General features: G+C 44.9%; 1 protein-coding gene across 2 annotated transcripts in view; it reads right to left on the minus strand.

Annotated features, from left to right (window-relative positions):
* Nucleotides 1-2,530: 2,530 nt before the first annotated feature.
* SHROOM3 (shroom family member 3) overlaps nucleotides 2,531-25,111 on the minus strand; it is a 60,463-nt gene continuing 37,882 nt past the window's right edge. The window contains exons 6-9 of one of the 2 annotated variants that reach the window (XM_059922817.1): nucleotides 24,170-24,676; nucleotides 21,483-21,633; nucleotides 8,072-8,344; nucleotides 2,531-4,035 (exon numbers count right to left, since the gene is read on the minus strand). In XM_059922817.1, coding sequence (XP_059778800.1) covers nucleotides 3,667-4,035; nucleotides 8,072-8,344; nucleotides 21,483-21,633; nucleotides 24,170-24,676 — 1,300 coding nt within the window. In that variant the 3' untranslated portion in view covers nucleotides 2,531-3,666. Of the gene's footprint in view, nucleotides 4,036-8,071; nucleotides 8,345-21,482; nucleotides 21,634-24,169; nucleotides 24,680-25,111 lie in introns of both variants that reach the window. The other variant, XM_059922815.1, reaches the window with a different exon arrangement.

The following is a 25,111-nucleotide window of genomic DNA, read 5'->3' on the forward strand; positions in this document are numbered from 1 at the left end:
CATTTAGAAATAAGGATAAACTAGAACACTGTTCATGTGTCCCTGATACCAAAATGGCCTTTATCATTTTATTCCATGCTTCGTCCCAGAGAGTTCAGGCAGCAATGAATACCTTGTCCCCAATAATCTATTTCTGTGTAGAAAGGCCCCTTCACATTCACCTGGCCACGTCTTGCTGGAGATGGAGAAGTTATTTCTCGCTGAAGTTCTTCCTTTTCCTCCCAGCAGTAAGGTGAATAAAACTCATTTTGTTCTAAGAAAGGAAAAATAATTCCAACGTAACAGAATAAAGCCAATAATATCATAGAAAATTAAAGAGAAAAATTTGGAATCATGTAAGAATAAAAAGCCAACATTTTTCAAGTTATCCAGAAAAAAAGCCCAATATCTTAATAAAAGATGCTTGAATAAAATACAAACTTCACGGTAGAACTCATATTAGGAATGACTGTGATCTATCAAACTCAGAAATGACTTTGGATCAGATATTAACAATGGAGTAATAGGAAAACTGGGATTTCCCAGGCTGGTTTCTGCTTTAATATCTTTTTTTTTTTTTTTTTTTGCCATGCCCTGCAGCATGTGGGATCTTAGTTCCCAGACCAGGGATGGAACGCGTGCCCCCTGCTGTGGAAGCAGAGTCTTAACCACTGGACCTCCAGGGAAGTCCCTGGTTTCTGCTTTATACGCCCCAAAGAACCTCAGTTAAGCCCTCACTCCTCATTTCAACAGACTCTGGGGAGCTGACCCAAACTTGCTAATCTTCAAGTCTGAAAACTAGTTGATGGTTTTCATCATCATAAAATGATCCCCTGGAGCAAAGGAAAAAAACGTTTGGTTTTGACAGTGCCTCTGGGAGAGACTCAAGACACTTTGACTCTGGACCCTCCCTGCATTCTTTGGGGTTAAGCAGCCACAAGAAGCAAAACAGCACGAGAAAAGGCTGAGTCAGACAACATGTAGCAACAAGCCCAGGAACTTCTCCAGGGGCCCAGGAAGTTGGAAGCCTCCCAGGTATGTCGTAGGACATTGTCCTTTCTTGGAACTTTGCAGGTTTCTCGAGTATCAGCAGCAAGGCCACCCCACTCCCACCTGACTTCTCACAGGACATGGTATCTCTGAAAGGATCCTATCCACGGGGACAATTATCGACTGAACAGAGACATTCCTGGTGATGTAATGTGTGTGTCCTGAAATCCTGACCAACAACTTGCTCATGGCTGCTGTGCCCATGATTTTGGCCGAGGATGCTATTCGGAGGGAAAAGGTGGCTTCCGCTGCGGATGATTTTTTTTTTTAAATAATTTTTTTTAATAGTAGGGAAAGAATGCAAAATAGGAAAGGGGTAAAGAACAGGCTTATTATCTAGTTAAAGTGAACAATGAAAATTGGGTTAGTGATTTCTTCTCATCAGAGCACAGAGGTCAAGTCCTGCTGTAAATATCACATCCGCCTGAGAATTAGATTTCACAGTCATGCTCGGTACCTCACTCATCTCACATAACGGAACAACATTTCAGTGGAGCAAAAGAAGGGATAACTATCCTCAGAGCATCATAGCTTTCAGGTGCTTGTGGTGCCTCGCAGTATCACCTGCTCTTCTCTGGGGGGGGGTCACTTACTTTGACATGTATAAATTAGAAAAGTGATGAAAGAGACTGAATGTGAAAAGCGTTCCCAGTCAAATCCTTAAGGATAATTTAGAAGAGTGTTGGGAACTGGGAGCCCCAGAATCTCCTGAGGAACTTCACTAAGAACTGCTGCAGACATTTGCTGGCTAGCTTCAACCTGCTCTGACCTCAGGGAACCACTCAGTATCAGCAAGACACACCGATTGGGAGTTGATCTCAGGCTCCTGCGTTGGCCTGAGTCTGATGAAAAGTCAGTTGGAGGTACTGTTTTTCTTTACTTCAAAATGACCATGCAGTGTGGCTTTTGAATGCTGTCCCTGGTTGTACTGATTCCCTGGGAGATGGAACCTCTGGATGTAAGAGATAAGCTTTTGAAAACATTCCTGGGAAACCAAGGTGCGGTCTTATAATGCAGTCTGACAGTGTAAAACCTCCAAAGAATGAAGCAATGGCTTTTGTTGACGGCTCACGAGAAATCTGTGGGTGGCCTATTGATTCTAAGTTCATCAAAATGCATGTGTATTGGGGATCAAAACTACGTTTTTGAAGTTCTTAACCAGAAAATTTTCATTAATTAAAATGTACTAAGAAAAACGAGCATTTGATACCCTCCTAAGAATTTTACTCTCCCAGTTCTCTAGGACTGGCTGCTATAGTACTTGTAGCCCAAATCAGCACAGGTGGCCACCCCCGCCACCACCCCCCCCACCCCCGCCGAGGATTCAACACATGTAAAAACAACAACAGAACTAAAGCACAGCCTGGGATGCACCGCCTGCTTAAAGTATAGGCTTGTTGCCATCTCCGGCAGCTGACAACATAGCCTGGTCGCTGGCCCATCACCTCCTTCCATCTTCCAGTCTATATATTTTAATAAATTTACAGCTTGGGCTCTCGAGTACCCTCTCAGATGTTTGTTATTATTGAAGCAGAATAGTGCAAAATCAGTCTTCAGAGGTTAAGGAGGGAGTTTTCAGTGAACATGTAGTTGGTAAGTTTGACATTTTAGGAAAAGAAACTTTTTTGAAAAGCATCGTTAAAACAGCCTGCTAATATATCTCACCAAGTAAGTTGTACTTAGCTCAAATCTCGCATAGGAGGACAGCATGAATTCAGTTTTGAATTGACTTGGGTTCCGGCCTCCTTGTCAACAGGTTGGAGAGTTGTCCTTGTTAGTAAAATTTAGCTTTCTCTCCGCCCCAGTGATAATGGTAGGAAGCACTGCGGAAGGACACCACCGCCATGCTGCATAAAGCCTTCTTCCTGGGAAGGTGTGTGCGCTCCTGAGTGTTGCAGGAGTACAGTGATGAAGACCGGCAGCCGGGGCTCCCCCATACTCAGTTTAAAACAAGCACTGAAGGTCTACTCACTGTTGAGAGTTTAAGAAAAAAGTCTCCACACTCAATGTGACTGTCTTTGGAATTCTTCGTTTCATTAAGGTTCTCACAAAATACAAAGCTCAAATGTAACCGTCTACGTCCACCACAAAACAGAATCAAGTAAGTGGTTAGCACACAAACAATGATCTTTTTCATTTTTAAAAATATAAATAACAACGTTCAAGGTTTGACAGAGGTTTCTCCTGTGTGTGTGTGTTTCTCTTTAAGGCTTTATGTTGCAGACCCTTAAGTACGCGTACCTGTCGTCAGGATACACCGCCCACAAGCAGGGAAGGCCACCGTGGGTACATTCCTGAGGGTGACACGCACTTATCCATGCTGCCTCAGCCTGTGGAAAACTAAACGATCAGACACCCTCCGATCAGTTCGCACAGTTTCATTAATTTTCTTTCTACTACGAAGTAACAACAGAAAGGGGTAAGTAAGTTCCCAGCAGCATTCAAGCTCTCAGAAGATCAATCATGAAGGGCGAGAAGGAAAAGACAGGCTTTTTCCTGGATGGAATTTTTTTCCTTTTATCCAGAAAAAACCCCCATAACCCATAGAGTTTAAAGGCTGGCTTGTACTGAAACATTTTTCAGATTACATAGTGTTGAGAGAAGGGGTGGTCTTTTCGTTGGGTCCTGAAGAAGAGGTTAAAGTGGAAAGGTTACTGTCGGAAAGATACCACTGACGGTCCACCCTCCCACAGCAGTCAGGTCGCCGGCGAGGCCTGGGGGCAGAGCCAGGGCCCCTGCCTTGGGCACGAAGTCCGAGGGAAGGCTCTCCAGCAGACACTTGACCTGCTCCTGGCCCAGCTTGATCTTGTCGTCCAGCTCCCGCTGTTCGATGAGGAGTGTCGACTTCATTTTCACAAAATGCTGGTAATCCTGCAGTTGCTCCTCGGAAAGGTAGTGGGCCAGGATGTTCAGCACCACGCGCTGCCTCCGGTCCACGTTCTCCTTGAGCTCCCGGGCGTCCTCGTGCTGCGCGGCCAGGACCTTCCTCTTCTCGTTGAGAGAGCCCTGCCAGGGCGAAACAAGCAGATCAGCAAAGGGCCAGCGGAACGGGGAAGAGAACCGACCTGCCCGCAGAGAGACCTTTTTCAGGACGGTGCGGTGTCTAAGTTTCTATTCTGATTGTCGCTCTAAAGTAAGGAGACTCAGTTGTTTGAAAGTCAGTTGATTACCCTTATGTTGCAGATATATGGTTCTCTAACTTATAGAGTCATGTGGCAGCTTTAATTTGAGAGATTATGTTAAAATTGGCTGGGGTAATGGCTTTACTTTAAGGCTTTGAGACTTAAAAGAACAATCAGGATTCCACTTATATGATGTCCTTAGAAGTCTACAGTCATAGAGACACGAAGTAGAATGGTGGTTGCTAGGCCCTGGGGGAGGGGAGAGAGGAGGGGGAGTTGTTTCAGTGGGTATAGAGCTTCAGTTTCGCAAGATGAGAAAGTTCTGGAGATCTGTTGCACAACAATGTTAATATAGTTAATACTACTGAACTGTACAGCTAGAAATGGTTACAATGGCAAATTTTATATGTAGTTTACCACAGTTAAAAAATTGAAGGGGAAAAAAGCCAGTCATCAAGGTACCCTGAGTGTTTACAAGTGTTTCCATTTTATAGTGGTTCTCAAAGTGGGTACCAGCAGCATCTCCCGGGAATTTGTTAGAAATGCAAAATTTCAGGCCCCCTTCCACCTACTGAGTCAAAAGCTCTGGAGGTGTGGGGGTCAGAGGTCTGTGGTTGAAGGAGCCTTTCGGGCGATTCTTTGCAGTTAAAGTTTGAGAACCTCTGCTCCAATCCACAATCAACAATGGGAACATCCTATTTACCATCTCCGAAAAAATCAGTTTCCATTTTTCAGGCCTCTGAATCTAACATGAGAGAAATTCTATTTGACAATGATGGCGATTTCATATTCTGAGAGTTTCTTATACAGACCCAATGGTAAGACAGCATATTATCTTTAGACTTTATACAAGTCTTTAATGTGGCCTTTTACTCAACATGCTGACATATAATGTCATTAAAACTTTTTAAAAATTTTATATTTAACCAGACTCTTCAGGCTAAAGTGACTGAGAAACTTTAAAGTGGAAATTAATCAAGAAATAAGAATATTTAAATATATATCTCAACACAGATTAGCTTATGTAGGGTTATGAAAGGCTCATTGGTCTCTGCCCTAAACTCCCCTTGAACCGGCCTGTCAGATCTTACCTAATAACGCCTAGAGGAAAAGTGCAAAGTTAATAGGTTAATCTTACAAATATCTCCATTTTCATAGGCTTCCTTCCCCTAATCAGAAAAACACACCTAAAAAAGAAACCCTTAGGGACTGAAGTTGCAATGAAGACATGTTTCAAAATACTGGGAAATAAGTTAAAAAGTGAGAACCTCTTCTTCACCTTTAAAAAATTATGAAATATTTTAAACATCAGTATTGTATAGAGAATAGTATAATATCTGTGTACCCATCATTAACAGTACCAAATCTTAGCTTGAACATTTTTCATATTTGCTTCAGTTTAAAAACAAAATATTCAGTTGAAGCGTTATATATAGTTCTCCCGATCCCCATCTTCCCCCTCCTCCCCTCACTGGTAACTACAATCCTGAATCTGGCATTTATTGAACCATTTATTCTTCCTTTCCTTATTCCTATTTACACTTCTATTTAACAAAGACTAATAATTATAAAAACTAATACAGATGTATCTTGCAGGTGAGCAAGCACTTATCTGTACTTGAGAGTGTATACGTGCATTTAAGTGTTGAGTTGTTCCAGAATTGAATTCAACTTCTCTTCCCGTAAGAATTGCTCCAGTATTGCTTATCTCAGATACCTGTGGCATCCACCCAAGCAACCGAACAGGAAACTTGGAATTACCTTCTGTTCTATCCTTCCCCTCATCTAACACGCCCTGCGAATTCAAACTCATTCTCTAAGTCACTCCCTATTCTCTATCTCCATGACAATGGCCCAAATTAACAGCCTAAACCCATCTTGCTAGACCATTACAATAAACCTCCCAACTGTAACATCATTCTCACCCCTCCCCAGGCTGATTATGTCATGAAATTAGTTCATGGCTCTCCAGGCCTACAGGCTAAAGTACGACCCGTAGGTCTTTGTGATTATTTTCTGCACCGGATACTGTTTACCCCTTCAGATCCACTCTCCTCTGCCCTGCTCTATGTCCAGGGAAGCTGCACCCTGCTGGCTGCTGGTTTTGGCCAGTGGCAGTCACGGGCAGGAGACTGGAAGCCGGGAGGGAGAAGAAATTGAGGCCTTTATCCCTGGCTCCCTCCTTGCCAGGGGGTGGTGTCTACCACCTGTCACCCTGGCCTCAGTGCTGCAGGTCAGCTACTGCTAGAGTTCCGATAAGGGCCCCTTCCTCCTGCTGCTCCAGGTCCAGAGGCAGTGATGGCTTCCCCACTGACGCTAGCCCTGCGGGGACAGGGGCTTCATTATCCCTTGTTGGTCTCCGTTAAAAACAAGTGAATCAAGGAAGCACTCTGCTCTAGACATACCAACCACATGTAAATCAATTCTTAAACACGCCATGGTCTGTCTGTCCATAACATTCCTTCTAAATGGTAAAGCCCTTCCCCTCTTAGTCCACCTGGAATTAAGAAAGTCCCCTACACTCCATTCAAGCGGCACTTGTGTGAAGTCCTCCCTGACCACACACCACACACCACACCACACCGCATGGGAGGTGCTCTCACGGCTCTGAGTTTATCGCCGTGCTGCAGCATACTAAATACAATCGCCGCTTCTACTCTGTTTACACTGGTTTTCCTCACTAACTGCTGAGTTCCTTGAAGGCGCGCCTGTTTTGAGGCAGTGTTCAGCCCTAGCACGCGGGGCACCTGGCATTGGACAGGTTCTTGTTAGCTGCTTGCTGGATGAAAGGAAGGTGGAAAGGACAACACTTTTGAGGCAAACACAGTCAGACGGTTTCTCGGTGAGGAAGTGAAGGCCCAGAACATTTCCACGAGGAGGGCACTCGCCGGGAGAGGGGCTGCAGAAAGTTCCTGCGTGCTGAGTCACCTACCGCCTAGACTTCTTTCAATCCTTTAAAAATCTATTTGACAAGAGACATCTTTCCTTTTAATGCAGTGCATTCGGAGAAATAATTGGGAAATCCCTGACAGCACTGAAAGAGAGAGCTGTAGATAGAAGGAGCCAGAAAGCAAAGGAACCCCTGGATGGCTGGAGCACTCATCACCTCGGCATATATATGAAAAATAGCTGCGTTTATCACCTGACCTCCCTTGGTAAGTTTGTTCCATGAGGGTGGGGATCTGACTGCTTTGTTCACAGAGTATCCTAAGTGCCTAGATCAGAAAGTGGCAGGTACCGGATACTCAGTAAATATTTGCTGTACAGATGAGCAGATGAAGAATGCTCTGTAGCTCTGGAGTTAAGTTCAGGGAGGTGAATAACACTTGGGGGCTGCAGCAGGGCTCCTCCCGTCCTGGCTCTGTTGCCTACTGGCCTGTTGTGAGGATTCTGTGAGACTGCACCTACAGTGTGTAAGCCCACAGCGCCTGACCCGGAGGGAGGACTTAGAGTCTATCTGGTGTCGCCACCGCTGTCACTACCAGTTATTCCAGTAAGGGGTGCCACGGACACAGCGGGTGCGTCCTCACCAAGTGCCCGTGGCCCCTCGCCTGCAGATTCCCGGGAGCCCGAGCTCACGTTCCTGTGCCCTCTCCTCATCCCCAACAGTTTGGTCGTCCCTCTCCTTTTTTTAATGTCCACCCCCATCATGCTTTTACCTTTCCTTTTTCTGGGATAAAAGGGAAGGAAAGAAACTCTGGCACCCACATTTTTAACTTTCCTAAGTATCCCTGAGGCTGAGGGGTCAGCATGACATCTTGGCGTGGAAGATCCTTCTCCTCTGTTCCCTGTACGCTGGAGTCTCTCCCTGCCCCGGAGAGACGGTGATCATCTCTAGAAAGGCTCCTGTCTAATCATACTTCTCTGGGTACATGGGCTGAGGCAGGAAAATTGTTGAGCGGAATTGCTAGGCGGCCTACCCTTTCCTCGTTACTGGCGTCTTCACCAAGGCCGCTGAGGACGTTCTCCACGCGGGCCAGGCGCCCCGAGAGGGACAGCAGCAGGTTCACCACCTTGTCCAAGTCCCCGATGAACATCTTGTACTTGTCGATCTCATTGGGCTTGCAGAGCTCACTGATCCAGGCCTCTACCTCTTCCCCCAGGGCGTTATTGAGCTTGATGTCCATCAGCAGGCTCCCCTTGGCTTCCTGGAGGGTCTCAAGCTTGTGGGTGAGGCTTCCAATCAACTCCGCCTGGAACGAGAGAGGAGACGCACAGCAAAACTTAGCCAGCTGAGTGGTCAGTGGGGGCAGGATCCACTTCTCCCAGCTGCATCCTTCCTGTCTTGTCTTCGAGGCTCAGCTGGAGGCCCCCCTCCACTCTGCGCGGACTGCCCCCAACGTAAGGCCACAATCTTCCTTCCTTTCCCTGAATGTCTACAACTGCCTTCTCTGAATCTGTTCAGTGCTCACAGGCCAATGCGTGATTACACATTGCCTCGGAATGTTTTCCAGTTGTGTCGTGCTGTGTACAGCGCTCTCTTCCCAACTGGTTTGTTAACTACTCACTTTTAAAAGTCTTTTCAATATGTGTTCTCATTTGATCCTCACAACAAGACCGTAGGCAGGCAGGGTAAATATTCTTGTTAAACAAGTGGAGTAGCCGAGAGTCAAAGGAATTAGGGAATTGCCTAAGATCACAGAGCTGAGTTAAGTATTAATCACAGATACCATTCGTGGAGGAATTACCATGAGCCAAACACTGCGAGAAAGTCCATGGATTATCTCACCTGGTCTTCCCAACTGTCTTGTAGTAGATACTACTTTAGCTGCATAGTGCGCTAGCTGAGGCAACTTCAACTTAGGGAGGTGAAGCGAGGCTAAGACACCTACACTGGCGGGTGGGGCTGCGGTGAACTCAAGGCAGCCTGACTTCGGGGCCACCCTTGTACAACCATTGTAAATATTCGTGAGACCTTTATTCAGAATTCAGTCCCTTGTTCTGTCCTGCACCCACTGTCTCCAGTGAGCAGGGCTATGTAATCTGCCACCTTACTTACAAATTTCCATACTATGAAACAGGATTACACAAATACCCAGTATGCTTAACTGAAGGAATGAAGTAAAGGTCTTAATGGTTTCAACTTTGACTTCATTTATATGAAGTGTCTACTCTTACTTTGTTGCAAGAGAAATTAGACTCCATGGCTCTTTAGTCATTTTTCTCTTCGCCTGAGGTAGCCATATGGAAAAAGAACATCTTCTTTTTTTGGTTAAAACCTACTTCTTTACCACTAACAAGGTTCCAGCTCAAAATTTACATGTATGTATATATATGTGTGTGTGTGTGTGTGTGTGTGTGTGTATGTATACATAAACCCAAGCTGTGTGAATTCAGTTGGAAGAAAACAAAGGATCACAATTTCTACGTTAGAGTAAATCTTCATTTTAAAGGAAGAAAAAAAGGGAAAAAAACATTTTTGAATAACCAAATTGAAGGGTACTGACAACTTTGTGTACTGTTTCTTCAACATGAGCACCAGAGAATACAATAATCACAATGATAAGGAAAATATTTATTTCTCCACCATCTGCCCATCTTGGAGCTGGACTACCAGAGGTACTTCAACTAAGTAAGGTTCACAATGTCCTTGAAATGTTCAAGTTCTGGCTTTAATGGTGACATCTTACTGTGTTCTCAACTCGCCTAATCCCAGAGAATGAAGAGGGCTTAAAACATTCCCATCTGCTGCACCAACTCATTACGGGTTATAATCTTTGGCTTTCTACAAGCAGTTAAGACAAAGTGGATACAAAAGACAATTTTAGTAGTGGAAAAAAACCAACGTACAGTATATATTATTCCTTAACTGAAGAGTCTGAGCTCAGAAGAATGCAGGTGGGAGAGAATATTGTTTAATTTTCCTTACACTCCCCTGGAAAACTCATCATTTTCTAAAAAACAATTCTGGCTGGCAGCTATGGTATTTGCCTGCAAGAAAACCTGCTAGATACCTCCAGGAAAATGCCCAGCGGGGGTGACGATCTTGCACTGTGCTCTCTGTTCCCATGAAGAGAATGGCAGGGATACTGGAATGGAGAGAAGGAGGGAAAATAAATACTACCTGCTGTTACATCTCCCAGTATCCCTGCTGGACAGGGTTCCACAAGTCAAATGTCACCATTCCTGTCTTTCAGATAGACGACGAGAGAGACTGACATCTACATGAAGTCAGCCCAGGAGTTTTTAAGCCTCATAGCTTGCATTTCCTAGGCTTGCCACTCTGAATGTTACCGGAGGGTACTTTCTTATAGAAAACCAGGTTATGCCAAATCCAAGAGCTAGTTAACTAAGCAACAACATTCTTATCACTTCAACCTCAGGAAAAGGCCTTCTGCTTATTCCAACGTTTTGGGATCCATTTCAACCTCACATCTTGAGAAGTATACTTTCTACAAAAGGTTTTTAAAAAAAACCAAAGAGTAGAAAGAAAAGAAGGGAACAGCTTCATGTTTTCCATTATTCCTATAAACATGACTTCTTTTGAAACTAATATTGTGTCTTTTCCGGAAGGAACTCCATTCTAAAAATCCTCATTATGCCTCTCAGTAGCTGGCATTTTAAGGAATCGATGTGATGATTTTTAATTTGCAAATGAGCATAAACCAGTAAGTCTGTCCTCACATGGGGTGAGTGGTGAAGAGAGGGGAGAGCTCTTCCTCTGAGTTTCCACTGAACTCGGTGCACTAATTTTCTCAGGCTCCTTCAATCTAAGTAGGGTTCATAATGTCCTTGACGTGTCCAAGTCCTGGCTTTAATTAAAGGTTACGGGTCAGCAGTGCTGGAAGGGCAGCCACCAAGCGAGCAGGGTTTGATGGGTAAGGACGGGTCAAAGAATTTGACACAGCTGAACAGCCATCGGGTTCAGAGTCTAGCCCATTCAGTCCTTCCTCTGCAGACCCTGTTTTTGGGTTTTTTTTGTTTTAATTTTATTGGAGTATAGTGGATTTACAGTGGTGTGTTAGTTTCAGGTATACAGCAAAGTATTTCAGTTATACATATATTCATTCTTTTTTAGATTTTCTCATATAGTTTATCACAGAATATTGAGATTTCCCTGTGCTATACCAGTAGGTCCTTGTTGCTTATCTATTTTATATATAGTACTGTGTATATGTTAATCCCAAGTTCCTGATTTATCCCTTCCCCCCCACTCCTTTTCCCCTTTGGTCACCATAAGTTTGTTCTCAATATGTCAGTTTGTTTCTGTTCTGTAAATAAGTTCATTTGTCTCATTTTTTAAAAATTAGATTTCACATATGAGTGATATCATATGATATTTGTCTTTCTCTGTCTGACTTACTTCACTTAGTATGATAATCTCTAGGTCCATCCATGTTGCTGCAAATGGCATTATTTCGTTCCAGTCTATGTCTTTTGGTTGGAACATCTAATCCATTTACATTTAAGGTAATTATCGACATGTATGTTCTTATTGCCATTTTGTTAATTGTTTTGGATTTGTTTTTGAAGATCTTTTTTCTTCCCTTCCTCTTTTGTTCTCTCCTCTTGTGATTTGATGTCTATCTTTAGTGTTGTGTTTGGATTGCTTTTCTTTTCTGTGTGTGTATCTACTGTAGATTTTTCTTTGTGGTTCCCATGAGGTTTTGATATAGCAGTCTATATATGTGTAAGATTGTTTTAAGTTGCTGGTCTTTTAATTTGAAATGCATTTCCAATATCCTGCATTTGTACTCTCCTCACGATTGCTGGTTTTGATATCATATTTGTGTGTGGATGATTTCCTACCCTTATGTTTGCCTTTACATACAGTGAGCTTTCCCATTCATAATTTTCTTGATTCTAGTTGTGGTCTTTTCTTTACTGCCTAGAGAAGTTCCTTTAGGATTTATTGTAAAGCTGGTTTGGTGGTACCAAATTCTCTAAGAATTCTCTCAGCTTTTGCTTGTCTGTAAAGCTTTTGATTTCTCCATCAAATCTGAATGAGAGCCTTGCTGGGTCAAGTATTTTTGGTTGTAGGTTATTCCCTTTCGTCACTTTAAATATATCATGCCACTCCTTTCTGGCCTGCAGCTTCTGCTGAAAAATCAGCTGATAATGTTATGGGGAGTACCCGGTATGTTATTTGTTGCTTTTAATATTTTTTCCGTTGTCTTTAATTATTGTCAGTTTGATTAATATGTGTCTCAGCATGTCCCTCTTTGCATTTATCTTGTATGGGACTCTCTGCTCTTCCTGGACTTGAGTGTTTCCTTTCTCATGTTAGAGAAGTTTTCAGCTATAATCTCTTCAAATATTTTCTTAGGCCCTTTCTCTCTTCTCCTTCTGGGACCCAAATAATGCAAATGTTGGTTTGTTTAATGTTGTCCCAGATGTCTCTGAGGCTGTCCTCATTTCTTTTCTTTTTTCTTTATTCTCTTCAGCCGCAGCGATTTCCACCATTCTGTTTTTCAGCACACTTATTCATTCTTCTGCCTCAATTATTCCGCTATTGATTCTATTTGGTGTATTCTTCATTCCAGTTATTGTATTGTTCATCTCTGTTTCTTTGTTCTTTAAATCTTCTAGCTCTTTGTTAAACATGTCTTGTATCATCTTGATCTGTGCCTCCATTCTTTTTCTGAAATCTTGAATCATCTTTGATATCATTACTCTAAATTCTTTTTCAGGTAGGTTGCCTATCTCCACTTTATTTAGTTGTTCTTGTGGGTTTTTATCTTGTTCCCTTGTCTGGAACATTTCTCTGCCATCTCATTTTGTCTAATTTTCTGTATTTGTGGTCTCCTTCCTGCTGGCTGCAGGATCATAACTCCTCTTGCTTCTGGTGTCTGCTCTCTAGTGGGTGAGGTTGGTCCTGGGGCTTGTGCAGGCTTCCTGGTGGGAGGGACTGGTGCCTGCCCACTGGTGGGTGGAGCTGGGTCTTGTTCCCCTGGTGGTCAGGGCCATGTCAAGGGGTGTTTAGAGGTGGCTGTGAGCTCAGTACACCTTTAGGCAGCCTGTCTGCTGGTGGATGGGGCTGTGTTCCTATCCTGCTGCTTGTTTGGTCTGAGGCGTTCCAGCACTGGAGGCTGTAGACTGTTGGGTAGCACCAGGTCTTGATGCCAAAATGGCGACCTCCCAGAGAGCTCAGGCTGATCAATGTTCTCTGGGACCTCTGCCACCAGTGTCCTTGCTGCCCCCAGTGAGCCACAGCTGACCCCTGCCACCCAGGAGACCCTCTAAGACTCGTAGGTAGGTCCAGCCCAGGCTCCTATGGAGTTACCGCTTTGTTTTGTGTCCCAGTGTACGTGAAACCTTATGTGCACCCTCCAAGTGTGGAGTCTCTGTTTCCCCCAGTCTTGTGGAGCTCCTGCACACGAGCCCTGCTGGCCTTCAAAGCCAAATGCTCTGGGGGTTCCTCCTCCCGAGGCCAGACCCTCAGGCTGGGGAGCCTGACGTGGGGCTCAGGACTCTCACTCTTATGTGAGAACCTCTGCAATATAATTATTTTCCAGTTTGTGGGTCCCCCATCTGGTGGGTATACAATTTGATTATGTCGCGAAAGCGCCCCTCCTACCATCTTGTTGTGGCTTCTTCTTTGTCTTTGAATGTAAAATATCTTTTTTTGTAGGTTCCAGTCTTCTTCGTCGATGGCTGTTCAGCAGTTAGCTGTGATTTTGGTGTTTTCGTGAGAGGAGGTGAGCTCATCCTTCTACTCTGCCATCTTTTTAAGAAATGAGGAGTCACTTTTAGTTTGGATGCTTACTGTCTCTTTCCTCAGCATGTGCTAGCCGTTATCCCCTTCATACGAGGTGTGCAGGTGCAGTGGTCCCTGTGCGCTCCCAGGACAGTGGGGTCAGCGCTTGGCGCCTGCTCTGTTTTGGTTTTCAAAGACATCAACAGTGGCAGAAGAACCAGAAGCCTGTCTGTACAGGAGCTGATGTGTACTCTGGGCTTCAGGGGACAAGGAAAGACAGAATAAGATGAAAATGTCTAGGGGTGATACAGGGAGGCTTCTGTAGGAAGAACCAATATACATTTTGCGGCATTCTGACTTCCGAAAGCTGTTGGCTGGGCTGTAAATGTCATACATCACAGCTCGGCATATCTGCTTATACCAGTATCACTGAGCAGTCACACCAGTCACTCCTGGCTCAAAGGTTGTACATTTGGATGGTATTTGAATTTTTCAAATTGACCAAGCCCTTAAAATATGGAGATTTGGATTTTAAAATGTAGTTAAGAGGGATTTGAGTAACTGAAGGCAGCAAGGGAAAGTTCGCTGTATTAAATAGCCATTTCTATGCCAGGCAGATCTCTTCAAAAAAAAACAAACAAAAAAAACTACCAACTTACACCCATAGAATTCAAGGGGGAGAGAGAAGAGGTGTTTCAATTAAAAAAAATAACTTACTAGTCTCTCAGGAGCTAATTAATTTGCAAAATCATTGATTGACATGTATCCACTTCTTATCTGGCAGAAAGTGTTAACCCACCCTGCGTGAGCTGCTACTTATAAGGGTTGTCTCTGTAAACATGGCTTAACAGATCCTCCCTCGCACCTCACCATCTGCATGCGGAAATCTTGCTGGGTCCTGTCCCACCTCCTCCCTGCTCCAGCACCAGCTCAAACACTGGACCAGGAGTCAGGAGACCCAGCTCTGACAGAAAACTCACAGTCAGGCCAGTCACCTGACCTTTTGCGTCTGTTTTCTCATCCACTGCAAGGGCGTCCGAATGCCTGCCTAAAACTAATAGTAATGTTTAGTTACAGAGCTCTCTGTCTGTGCCAGGCACTACTTAGGTGTTTTCCTATTCGGTTACTACTCACAACAACCCGAAGAGACGGGTACCGTTATTATCCCCCTTTTACGGATGAGGAAAGGGAAGCGGATAGAGGTTCTGTCACTTGCACAAGCCCAGGCAGCTAGAAAGCGGCAGCACCAGGCTTTAAATCCAGGTCCTCCGGCTGCAGGGTTCAGGCTTCTGATTGCTACGTTAAAACAGCTCAGAGGAATGTTGTGAGGCTCAGCTACGATAAAGCGTGTGCAAGCACTCTGGAAAATATACAAGTATTATACACATTCCAGTTGTTATTGTGTCGCGCTGTCGTTACGATTAGGCAACACCTGGAAGAACACACCAGCCATTTGGGTGGACGCCCCTAGGGGAACATACCCAACTCCCGCCCCCCCACCCCCCACAACACTGCTTTGCGTTCTGCTTGGAGGACTTGTGCCGACAGGGTTGCCAATAACATCCTTACACACACAGCTGGCCTCGACGGACGGCCTGTCTTGATCTAAACAGAGTAATTCAGGACCCTCAGCCGCATGGCTGGGGTTTGGGGACAGAGAGGAGTTCAGGCTCCAGCTGGTAAAAACTGGGACTACTAGATAAAGACATTCAGCGTGACGAGCCAGGCAGCAGCATGTGACTGTTTTCTTTAGCTGCATTTCACCCCATAGAGAAGTCAGGGGCAGTTTCTGTCCCGAGAAAACCTGCATCCCACGCAGTGTGACCTGATCAAAGCAGAAAGGCTGCGGGGGCCTGAGTGCCCCTTCAGATATTCTCTAGCACATTCTCTGTCAGGAGTGGTTCTCATTTCCTCTCGGGAAGGCTTGTCACCAGAAAGTTGTTCAGCCTCTTGGTTCTGGGTGACAGGAATCTCTGACACACAAGAAACGTTATTATATTTCTTTAAATTCAACAAAGCATCCTCCGCCCTCCCCGGATGACCTCCTTGTTTTTCCTGTGTCTGTTACCACAGTCACCTAGGCCAGGAACTCGGGAGCCAGCCCTCCTCCTCCCTCTCTTCCGTGCTCCGTGTCCAATCTGCTACCGGATTCTGTCCCTTTTGCTTCCTTTTAAAACAAATTAAATCCATCTGTTTCTCACTGCGCCTACCGCACCTCCCTTAGGCCCGCCTCGTCACTTCCTGGCCCAGGCGGCTGTAACTCCCTCCCAACTACCCTCTCTTCCTCCCGTCTCGCTGCATGCACAGCTTCCCTAAATGTAAATCCACCGCATCTCCCTCCCCGCTGATAAACCCCGGGAGAGGGACTGACGGTGGCCAGATGGCGGGAGCCCACGCCAGCCTCTCTCCCCTCCTTCCTACAGCGAACACCCCTGGACCCTGAAGAGGGCTCTGCAAGGTTAGCTGCGGCAGTGCGCCAGGGAGGGGAGCACGCCTGAAGTACGACCCAGAACAGGGGTGAGTTTCCTGCTTCTCCCCCTTTCATATTCTGGTTCTGCCCTGGAAATAGCCTCAATGCTGAACTGCACAGAGGGTGTGGCAGCAAAAATGCTGCTTTCTGTGAGATAAAGCAGGTGGGGGAATCCTGTTTCTTCCTCTTCCTTCTCTCTTTTTTTCCCCCCCCCTCCCAGCCCTGCCCCCCAAAGTGAGTCTCCTTGCAGAGTGCACGGTGCAGTGGTGGCACAGGCACTTAAAACCCCAAGAGAAAACCCTTCTTTCTGTCCAGAGGAACTGGGACAATGACCCCACGGACCGAAGACTGTGAGGCGAATCCCCACTATTTTTCTCTTATTGAGGATAGTCCCAGCCATGCAGAATGGCATGGCCATGCAGGCTGCCGTGACACAAGAACTCGTTGTCCTATTTCTAGCCAGAGGCCCAGGTAAAGGGGCCACTGGGAGCTGGGGGTGTGGTGCGGGGCGGGGGGGTCAGGTGGGAATACTGGACAGGAGAGAGCAGGAAAAGGAGACCCCCTAATTCGGTGTCTGAACTGCCTTAGGTCCTGGCTCACCCTCAAGCTGCACGTGTGTGGGACAGACCCAAAGCAGCACGGCGAAGGCTTTGAGAACTGAACTGTGACAGAACAACTCACCCAAGTCCCAGGCTCAGCTCTGAAAGGTGCCTGTGTAGGACAGACACATATAAGACAGCAGAGGCTCTGAAAACTGAATTGACACTGGAACCAACAGCCAGAGGTGGGACAGAACTTGTAGCCTGAACCTAACTAGGCTGCCTGCTAAAGCAAAACGAGAAATCAGCATTCTTCAGAGGATTTTCACAGAACCCAGGACTTACACCATAACACTCAAAATGTTCAGGTACAATATTACCCAGCATGAGAAGAACCAGTAAAATGTGAGCAACTCTCAGGGGAAGACAACCAACAGGTGCTAACCCTGAGATAACCCAAACGGGACGATCAAAGCCTTTAAAATAGCTTTTGTAGCTATGCTCCATGATAGAAGTAAACACTCTTGAAATGAATAGACAGACACTACAAAAAATGAACTGAATGGAAATTTTAGAACCGGAAACTATAATATTTGAAAAATTTTAAAAAAATCACTGGCAGAATAGAGGCAGGAAAGTCAGTGAAACTGAAGATGATAGATCAATAGAAATTATCCAATCTGAATGAAATGACAGAAAACATTAAAAACATGAACAGGACTTCCCTGGTGGCGCAGTGGTTAAGAATCCACCTGCCAATGCAGGGGACACGGGTTCCATCCCTTGTCCGGAAAGATCCCACATGCCACGGAGCAACTAAGCCTGTGCGCCACAACTACAGAGCCTGAGCTCTAGAGCTTGTGAGCCACAACTACTGAGCCCACGCGCCCTAGAGCCCACATGCCACAACCACTGAAGACTGCGCGCTCTAGGGCCTGCGTGCCGCAACTGCTGAAGCCCACGCACCTAGAAGCCGTGCTCCACAACAAGAGGAGCCACCGCAATGAGAAGCCCGCGCACTGCAACGAAGAGTAGCCCCCGCTCGACGCAACTAGAGAAAGCCCGTGTGCAACAACAAAGACCCAAAGCAGCCAAAATAAATAAATAAATAATCAGAAATAAAAAAGCCTTAAAAAAAAAATGAACAAAGTTTTGCAGGACAATATCAAAAGGTCTAACATTTGTGTCACTGGAGTCCCAAAAGAAGAGAAAGAGATTAGCACATAAAAAAATATTTGAAGACATACTGGCTAAAAACATCCTGAATTTAGTGAAAGACATAAGTTTACAGAATCAAGAAGCTTAGTAAACCCCAACAGGATAAATCAAAGAAAGTTACGCCCATACATATCATAACCAAACTGCTGAAACTCAAAGATAAAAAATTTGAAAGCAGCCAGAGAAAAGCAACACATTGCATATAGGAGGAACAAGTATTCAACGGCTGTGCGTTTCTCATCAGAAACCATGGAAGCAAGAAGAAATGGGACATTTTTAAAGTGCTAAAAGAAAAAAGAATAGTCAACCCCCCAGAATTCCATATCTAGTAAAAATTCTTTAGAAATGACAACAGAATATAGACATTCTTAGATGAAGGAAAACTAAAAGAATTTGTCACCAGCAGACAAATGCTTAAAAAAAGAAATGCTAAAGGAAGTTTTTCAGGCTGAAAAGAAGACAGACCAGAGGAAAACTTGAAACTTTAAGACTGACGCAAGAGCAACAGAAATAGACAGCTGAGAACCATCTGGGTCACTAATGATCTCTTGGGGAAAGCCAGTTCTCAGGAATAACAGATTTTTTTTATGCCTTTTGAAATATTCCACTAAGTCTCTAAGCCAAAGCCTTTTGGCCTTCAGAATAGAGAATCATGAGATCTGGTTAAGCAGATTTTTGCCTAATAGATATGGCAGGGTTTAGCCAAAGAATTGAAAGCCCTAAGTATTAAACTGTCTTTAGATTTTATGTATGTCAGAAGTTCAGACAGTGATTGATTGTTTTATATTTTAAGTAATACTTACATTTACTTGGAATATTACAATTCATCATCTAGGATATATAAATAAAAAGTATATTAAAGTAGAATTGATTGGAAATGCTAGTTTCAAAATATTAATAAATCAGGATTCTAGTTTCCATTGACTCTTAGTGAGTTTCACGCGTAGAAATACATCTTAGGTTTACTAACTTTAAACATTAGGCAACAAATTATTACTTTGCAGAAGTTGGTGGAAGGCTACACTCTGAGTTAGAACCATCTTGACCAAGCATCATGTTTTAAAACCATCCTTAGGGGGGAAAAAAAAGCTTGTTATATATTGGGAAGAGAACTGCATTTTCAACTTCACGCTGAATATATTAATAGATGCCTTCAACAACATCAATTAAAGCCTGCCTATTTTCTCTGTTTCCAGATCAGATATGTGAATGCAAGTGACACACAAATTCTATTACACGTTCATAAACCTGTAGTTCATTGAAACAAAAAAATCTCATAGGGTTCTCCACTGCCACACGGTAAAATCCAAACTCTTTGGCATTTCAGACAAAGCCCCACGTGACCTCCATGACCTGCCCCCGTGGGTCCTCCCAGCCTTGTCTCCTGCCATTCATGGCCTTTCTTTGTTATTCTCTAAATTTGGTAATTTCTAATTTAATCATGAGACTTTATTTTATAATACATTCCCAAATATCAGACCTCCTGGAAGTATCTTTCTTCAATACATACTCGCTCCCCCTGTTTTTTCACACAACTACCTCTTCTCCCATGCTGTTCCCTTTGTCTTGAATGCCCCCTCCTTCTCTTCTTGTCCTGGCTCACTCTGATTACTTCAGCGTAAAATGTGACAATATTGGCGTCAGAGCAGTTTTGTGTAAAGAAGGTAATAAGGCACTAAGGAAAAAAAACCATAGCCCACATCCGGGATTAAGAAATGCTTGACAAATGGTACCTACTGTCATTTCCCGTGAGGACTAATCCTCTTATTCCTTCGTGTTCTCAGGCTAAAAATACTTCTTGCCACATAATCCTCAGAGTGAGAGGGTGATAATAAAATGATGAAAAAGCAGTTAAAAAGTAAAAGATGGGGAGGAAAAAGCAACAAGTAGTTTGTCACACTGCTACTGCAGAGCAGGGTATGTCTACGTGCAAAAAACAAAACAACAAGAAACCGTAAAATGTTCAGTTACAGATGTTCTGGCAACTTGGTACTTACAATGGTGTTTATATAGCTCCCTCTTTGGGATAAATATAGACAGACTATAGCAATGTGGTTTTTCCCCCCAATCCCATTAAACGGGAGCCAGGAGGCGTGCTACGAAGCAGGCGTGTACATGGGGAAATTGGGCTGGGAGAGCATGCGTTACTAACAGCAGCTGCATCGTATCAGCAGGTCAGCCATGCACTGTGAGCCCAGCGAGGCTGGGACTGTAGACAGGAGAAGAACACCACTGACGGAGGTGCTTCTAAAATCCTTAAATCCTCCCGCCCCATTGCTCCCTGCTCCCACAGTCTCTATCCTGTGGTCTCATTCCAACACATAAACAAGAGAGCTTAGGACACATATTATAGAATAAACGAAACAGAATCACATAAGAAAGTTTCTCCTGGAATTGGCACCACTGAGAAGCCCTTACATTCCCGGCTCAGCATCAGGCAAGCTTTAACAGAGTCCTTTCCTTTTCAGCATGCAGGCCTGAGTTGTATGAAGAGCTGTGAGCACAGTGGCAGGCAGCCCATCTGGGGCTGCAGGGAAAGCAGCCGGGCAAGAACTTTCTCCCCTGTGGGCACAGCCGGGCTTAGCTCTCCATGATGGGAAGACAGCAGCATCACGGTCATTCTTAAAATGCTTTACATTTAAAATTTCTAGGGCTTCCCTGGTGGCGCAGTGGTTGAGAATCTGCCTGCCAATGCAGGGGACACGGGTTCGAGCCCTGGTCTGGGAGGATCCCACATGCCGCGGAGCAACTGGGCCCGTGAGCCGCAATTACTGAGCCTGCGCGTCTGGAGCCTGTGCTCCGCAACAAGAGAGGCCGCGATAGTGAGAGGCCCGCGCACCGCGATGAAGAGTGGCCCCCACTCGCCGCAACTAGAGAAAGCCCTCGCACAGAAACGAAGACCCAACACAGCCATAAATAAATAAATAAATAAATAATTTAAAATTTCTGCAGGAGCAGCACATGCTAACAACTAAATTCCAATACTGTGCTTTCAAGCTGTTTATTGAGGTATGGCAAAGAGAGTTGGACAATCTAAAGAGGAACATTTCCTTTTCTTGGAAGTGTCTTTTGACAATCGGTCTCTCTTAAAGTTTCTAGGTTTTCTAGTTTTCCTTTTGACCATGAAACATGAAATGAAAATTATGCAGACCACTGGCATTGGCTGGTCAGCTGCTGAGAACGGTGTTGGGGTCCCTGTGGTAGACCAGGAAGCAGCTATGTGACTTGTAGGAAATACCTTAATCCCTCTAACCTTCACTTTTGTCATTTGTAAAAACAAAAATAACAGGAGAGCTGTGAGGCAACTGCTCCAAGTGCCCTGCAAGTCGAGAACCTCGTGATGGTTTGGCGAGGTTGGTGATGCGACAGGCCTTTTCCCCTCCTGCTGAAAGGGGCCAACAACCCTGCTAGGACCTCGACTACCTTTCTGGGGGGAGCAGAACAAAGGCCCCCATTTCTTTCCTTACCTTCTTTTCATTGATGTCTGCCGGCTCCTCTTCCTCATTCACTTCCTCTGGCATAGCTTTGATTTTGTTCAGAAGCTCGGCCTTGGGAGCAGACACGCTGTAGTAGACAGGACAGTTGACCAACATGCCCACTGCTTCCTTGTCTTCATTCCTGGGTCAGAAAGAACAAAAAGTACAGCCACACGCAGCTTAATTTCACCATATGTTTGTCCATTCGGGAATGTGTAAAAAAATTATATTCAATATCTTCCCAGAAGTTAGGATGAACTAATAAGTATTTACTGGTGACTTCCTAGTAACGTGTGGAGCTCTTGAAGCCAGCATACTCGGGATGGAAAACCACCAAGGGCAATATTGGGAAGGGGAGTGGGAGTCAGGACTACGGACATTTAACCTCTCTGTATGTTTCTCCTTTTTTGATAAATAGAATGATACTGACTCCCTGTTTCACAGAAAGACAACAGGGAACCACGACTTAGTCACTGTGAAAGTATTTTCAAGGTGCTGCACTAATCTCAGGTTTTAGGTTAATTATTTCCTTCTCCTCCATGTTACCCATAATGTTTCTGATGCCTACTATAATTGTTGCTTGGACACCTACCAATTTTCCTTTTCATGTAAGCCTGAGGCTCTGTGTAAGCCTGGAATTTGGAGCTTGCTGGTCAACAGTGAACGAATACAAGATGTAAAATCTACTCACTGATTACACAGCAGGGGGATTTCAAGGCTGGAGAACAAACTGGAAGTTGGGAACCTGATAACTATGTTCTTTGTTTTACTATAATCAAGCTGCCTTTCATACTCTATAGGTAAAGCCCTACTCACTGAATAAATGACTCTATGGACGTAATTAGGTTCTCTAGGAGAGGTAATCTTGTGACATTGTTTAACATCTAGACCATCATTTTACTATGGAATAAAGAACCACCAAAAAGGTGTTTTTACTAGTTTCCCGCTTGCTGGGGTTATTCCTCTAAACAGTACAGTCATATTAATCCAGTTAGTTGAAAAGATGGGGAAAAGGTCTTCTGATATAGTCCCCCCCCAACATATATTCACTGCCTTACAAATGGGCTTCTTGGACATCTATCTGATTAAACCTCACAGTGGCTATTTGCGCAGTCTCATGTACAACAAGGACAATGCTCATTTTTACCAGAAGATGGCGATGCCATCCTTTTGCACTTCCTTAGGAAGCTCTCAGTGCTGCAAAAGCTACATGACCATTTCACTTCTAAACTTATGTTCTCATGGATAATGCCAGGAAATGCTTTTCTAAGCACGTACTTGTAAATTACTTTGGTCTTCCTATAGCGAGTGACTGGAGGACAACCACCCGTGGTGAACCGTCACATCCACAGAAACTCAACTGTGGGTCCCTCGTGTACCCAGTGGATTGCCTTGCACATTGTAGGTGCTTAAGAAGTGTTTGCTAAACACATGACCCTGGATAAGTCACTTCTCCTCAGTTAGTCTCTGTTTGCCACATCTGAAAAAGGAGGGGCTGGACAAGGTGACTGCTGAGGGCTTGTATCAGGAGAGCCTCCGATAACCTATCAGATAGCCTGTAAGTACCGCACAGTTCTTTCCTTTCTCCCCTCCCCTGCAACTCAAAACACAGTGTTCCTGTTAGTAATTTAGTTAGGATCAGTTGGAAATCTCTAAAATGCAAGCCCAAATTTAGATGGAATGCTCTCTGCTTTTATTTAGTCTGGAAGCCACTAACTGGAGCTCCGGACTATTGATCCATATAGTTTTCACTGAAAATTTAAAAGAAAATAAAAACCATTCTAAATCTCTCCCATAGTCGTCCCTTAAGGAAATCAAACATGCAAGAAAATATTGTAATAACCCGGGAGAAGTCAAAAGGAGGAAAAATACAGACCGTTCACATTCCTCTCACCGGCTGTGGGCAGGCGCCGGGACGCACGTTACAGGGCGGGGAATGCGCTGCTCAGGGAGCTTCAGGTGCAGGCCCACGGCTGAACAAGACCACGGGTGCACTCCTGTTCAGCCCCTTCGTGATGTTCAGGATGCGAGCAGACGCCCACGCTACCTCTTCAAAGGTGAATGTCAGCGGACTAAGTCAATCTGTTTCTCTAGGCTGTCACGCTTTTTACAAGACCATGTTCACCTCGGCCGAGGGGAGGCCCCTGTGTGCTCACCACTTCCACCTGCCCCTCCCTCACCACTGACCCATGTGGGGCTCTGTAAGGGCAACTCTGGCAGAACGGGCAGCTGCATGTGTGCTGAGTTTTTAGCGGCGCTGTATAAGCGCTGAGAGCGCGCGCGGATGCCATCACTCACATGATCTATGACTTCAGTTAGGCACGGTTCTCATTCCTCTCTGCTTCAGTTTCCTCATTTGTAAAATGGAGATAAAATCGGTAGCTATCTCAGAAGGTTCTCGCGAAGATTAAATGAGATAATGTTTACATAAAGAATATAATGCTTGACGCAGAGAACGTGAACGATAGGTATAAACAGTAATTACTATTACTACTTGTTGCTGGGCAAACAACTCAAGGTAGGTCAGAGCCATTCCCCTAAGGCTGAGATGGAATGCCAGTCTGGGGTCAGGATCTTTGGAAGCAGGAAAACCTCAGATAAGCAGTTCTAGACTCACCATCACCCCCATGGAAGGAGTTCAATTTTAAGTCTCTTTGGGGACATGACCAGGGACTTACCTCTTAGCTTCACATCCTGGGAAGCTGACAGTTCTCTGCGTGGCCTTCCTCTTTATGCCGTTTTCCTTCAGCAGATTAGCATCTCGTGGAAACAAACCTTCCATCAGGTCCATAGTTGTCTTCATTCTGGAGTCTGGATCCAAAATGTCCGCCAGAGATTTGTCTTGGTGGACAATTTCCTTGGCCAGAGCCTCTGTTCTCATGTCTTCTGAGGTCTTCTGAGGACCAGAACTGACATTCTTCTCTAAACTTTGAGTCCCACTGACTGGGTCGTGGCTGAGGCTTTGGGTCTGGATGGAAGGTCGCTGCCCTGGGCTTGGCTGCTTGCTAAGAGGCCCGGCAGGCTGGGGCAGAGCACCGGTGGTGGAGGGTGGGTCGGTCTCGTTGGCCTCTGAACTCTTGAGAGAAGTCTGGGATCTGGAAGCCAGTATCTGACTATCAACCAAATGGGCTGCACCAGGGATGGGCCTTTCCTTGGCAATTGTCACCTCGGCAAGTTTGCTGGAGCTGCTAGGGACATTAAAAGAGAGTGGTAAGAGAAGAGTCAGCAGGAGGGTGAAGGAAGGCAGGGAGACGTTTGCACACGAGGGCTGTAGCTTCCCACACACATCAGGAGTTTCTGGGGTTGTTATTCCCTACAAACTGCAGGGTTCATAAGGGCCTTCAACTAAGTCCACTAGTTGGTCACAGGGAGGTTGTGTGACTTTTTAAGGGGGACAGATCTAGCAGGAATTCAGTTTTGGTGAATGTTGCTCTCAGATTCCAGAGCTTTATGAAAGTGAACAGAGGGTAGTGAAAGGGAACAGGTGGTGTTTAGAGGAAGTTACAACAAAGGTGCTATCAGACAATGTATTTTAGTGCTGTCCTAGGGAGTATGTGCTGGGAAACGCCTCTTCCTCATTCTCCTGGCTTCCAAGCAGAGGTCTTCCCTAAACGTTAATG

Source organism: Balaenoptera ricei, chromosome 5, assembly GCF_028023285.1.
Source record: "Balaenoptera ricei isolate mBalRic1 chromosome 5, mBalRic1.hap2, whole genome shotgun sequence".
In the NCBI taxonomy this organism is placed as follows: Eukaryota; Metazoa; Chordata; class Mammalia; order Artiodactyla; family Balaenopteridae; genus Balaenoptera; species Balaenoptera ricei.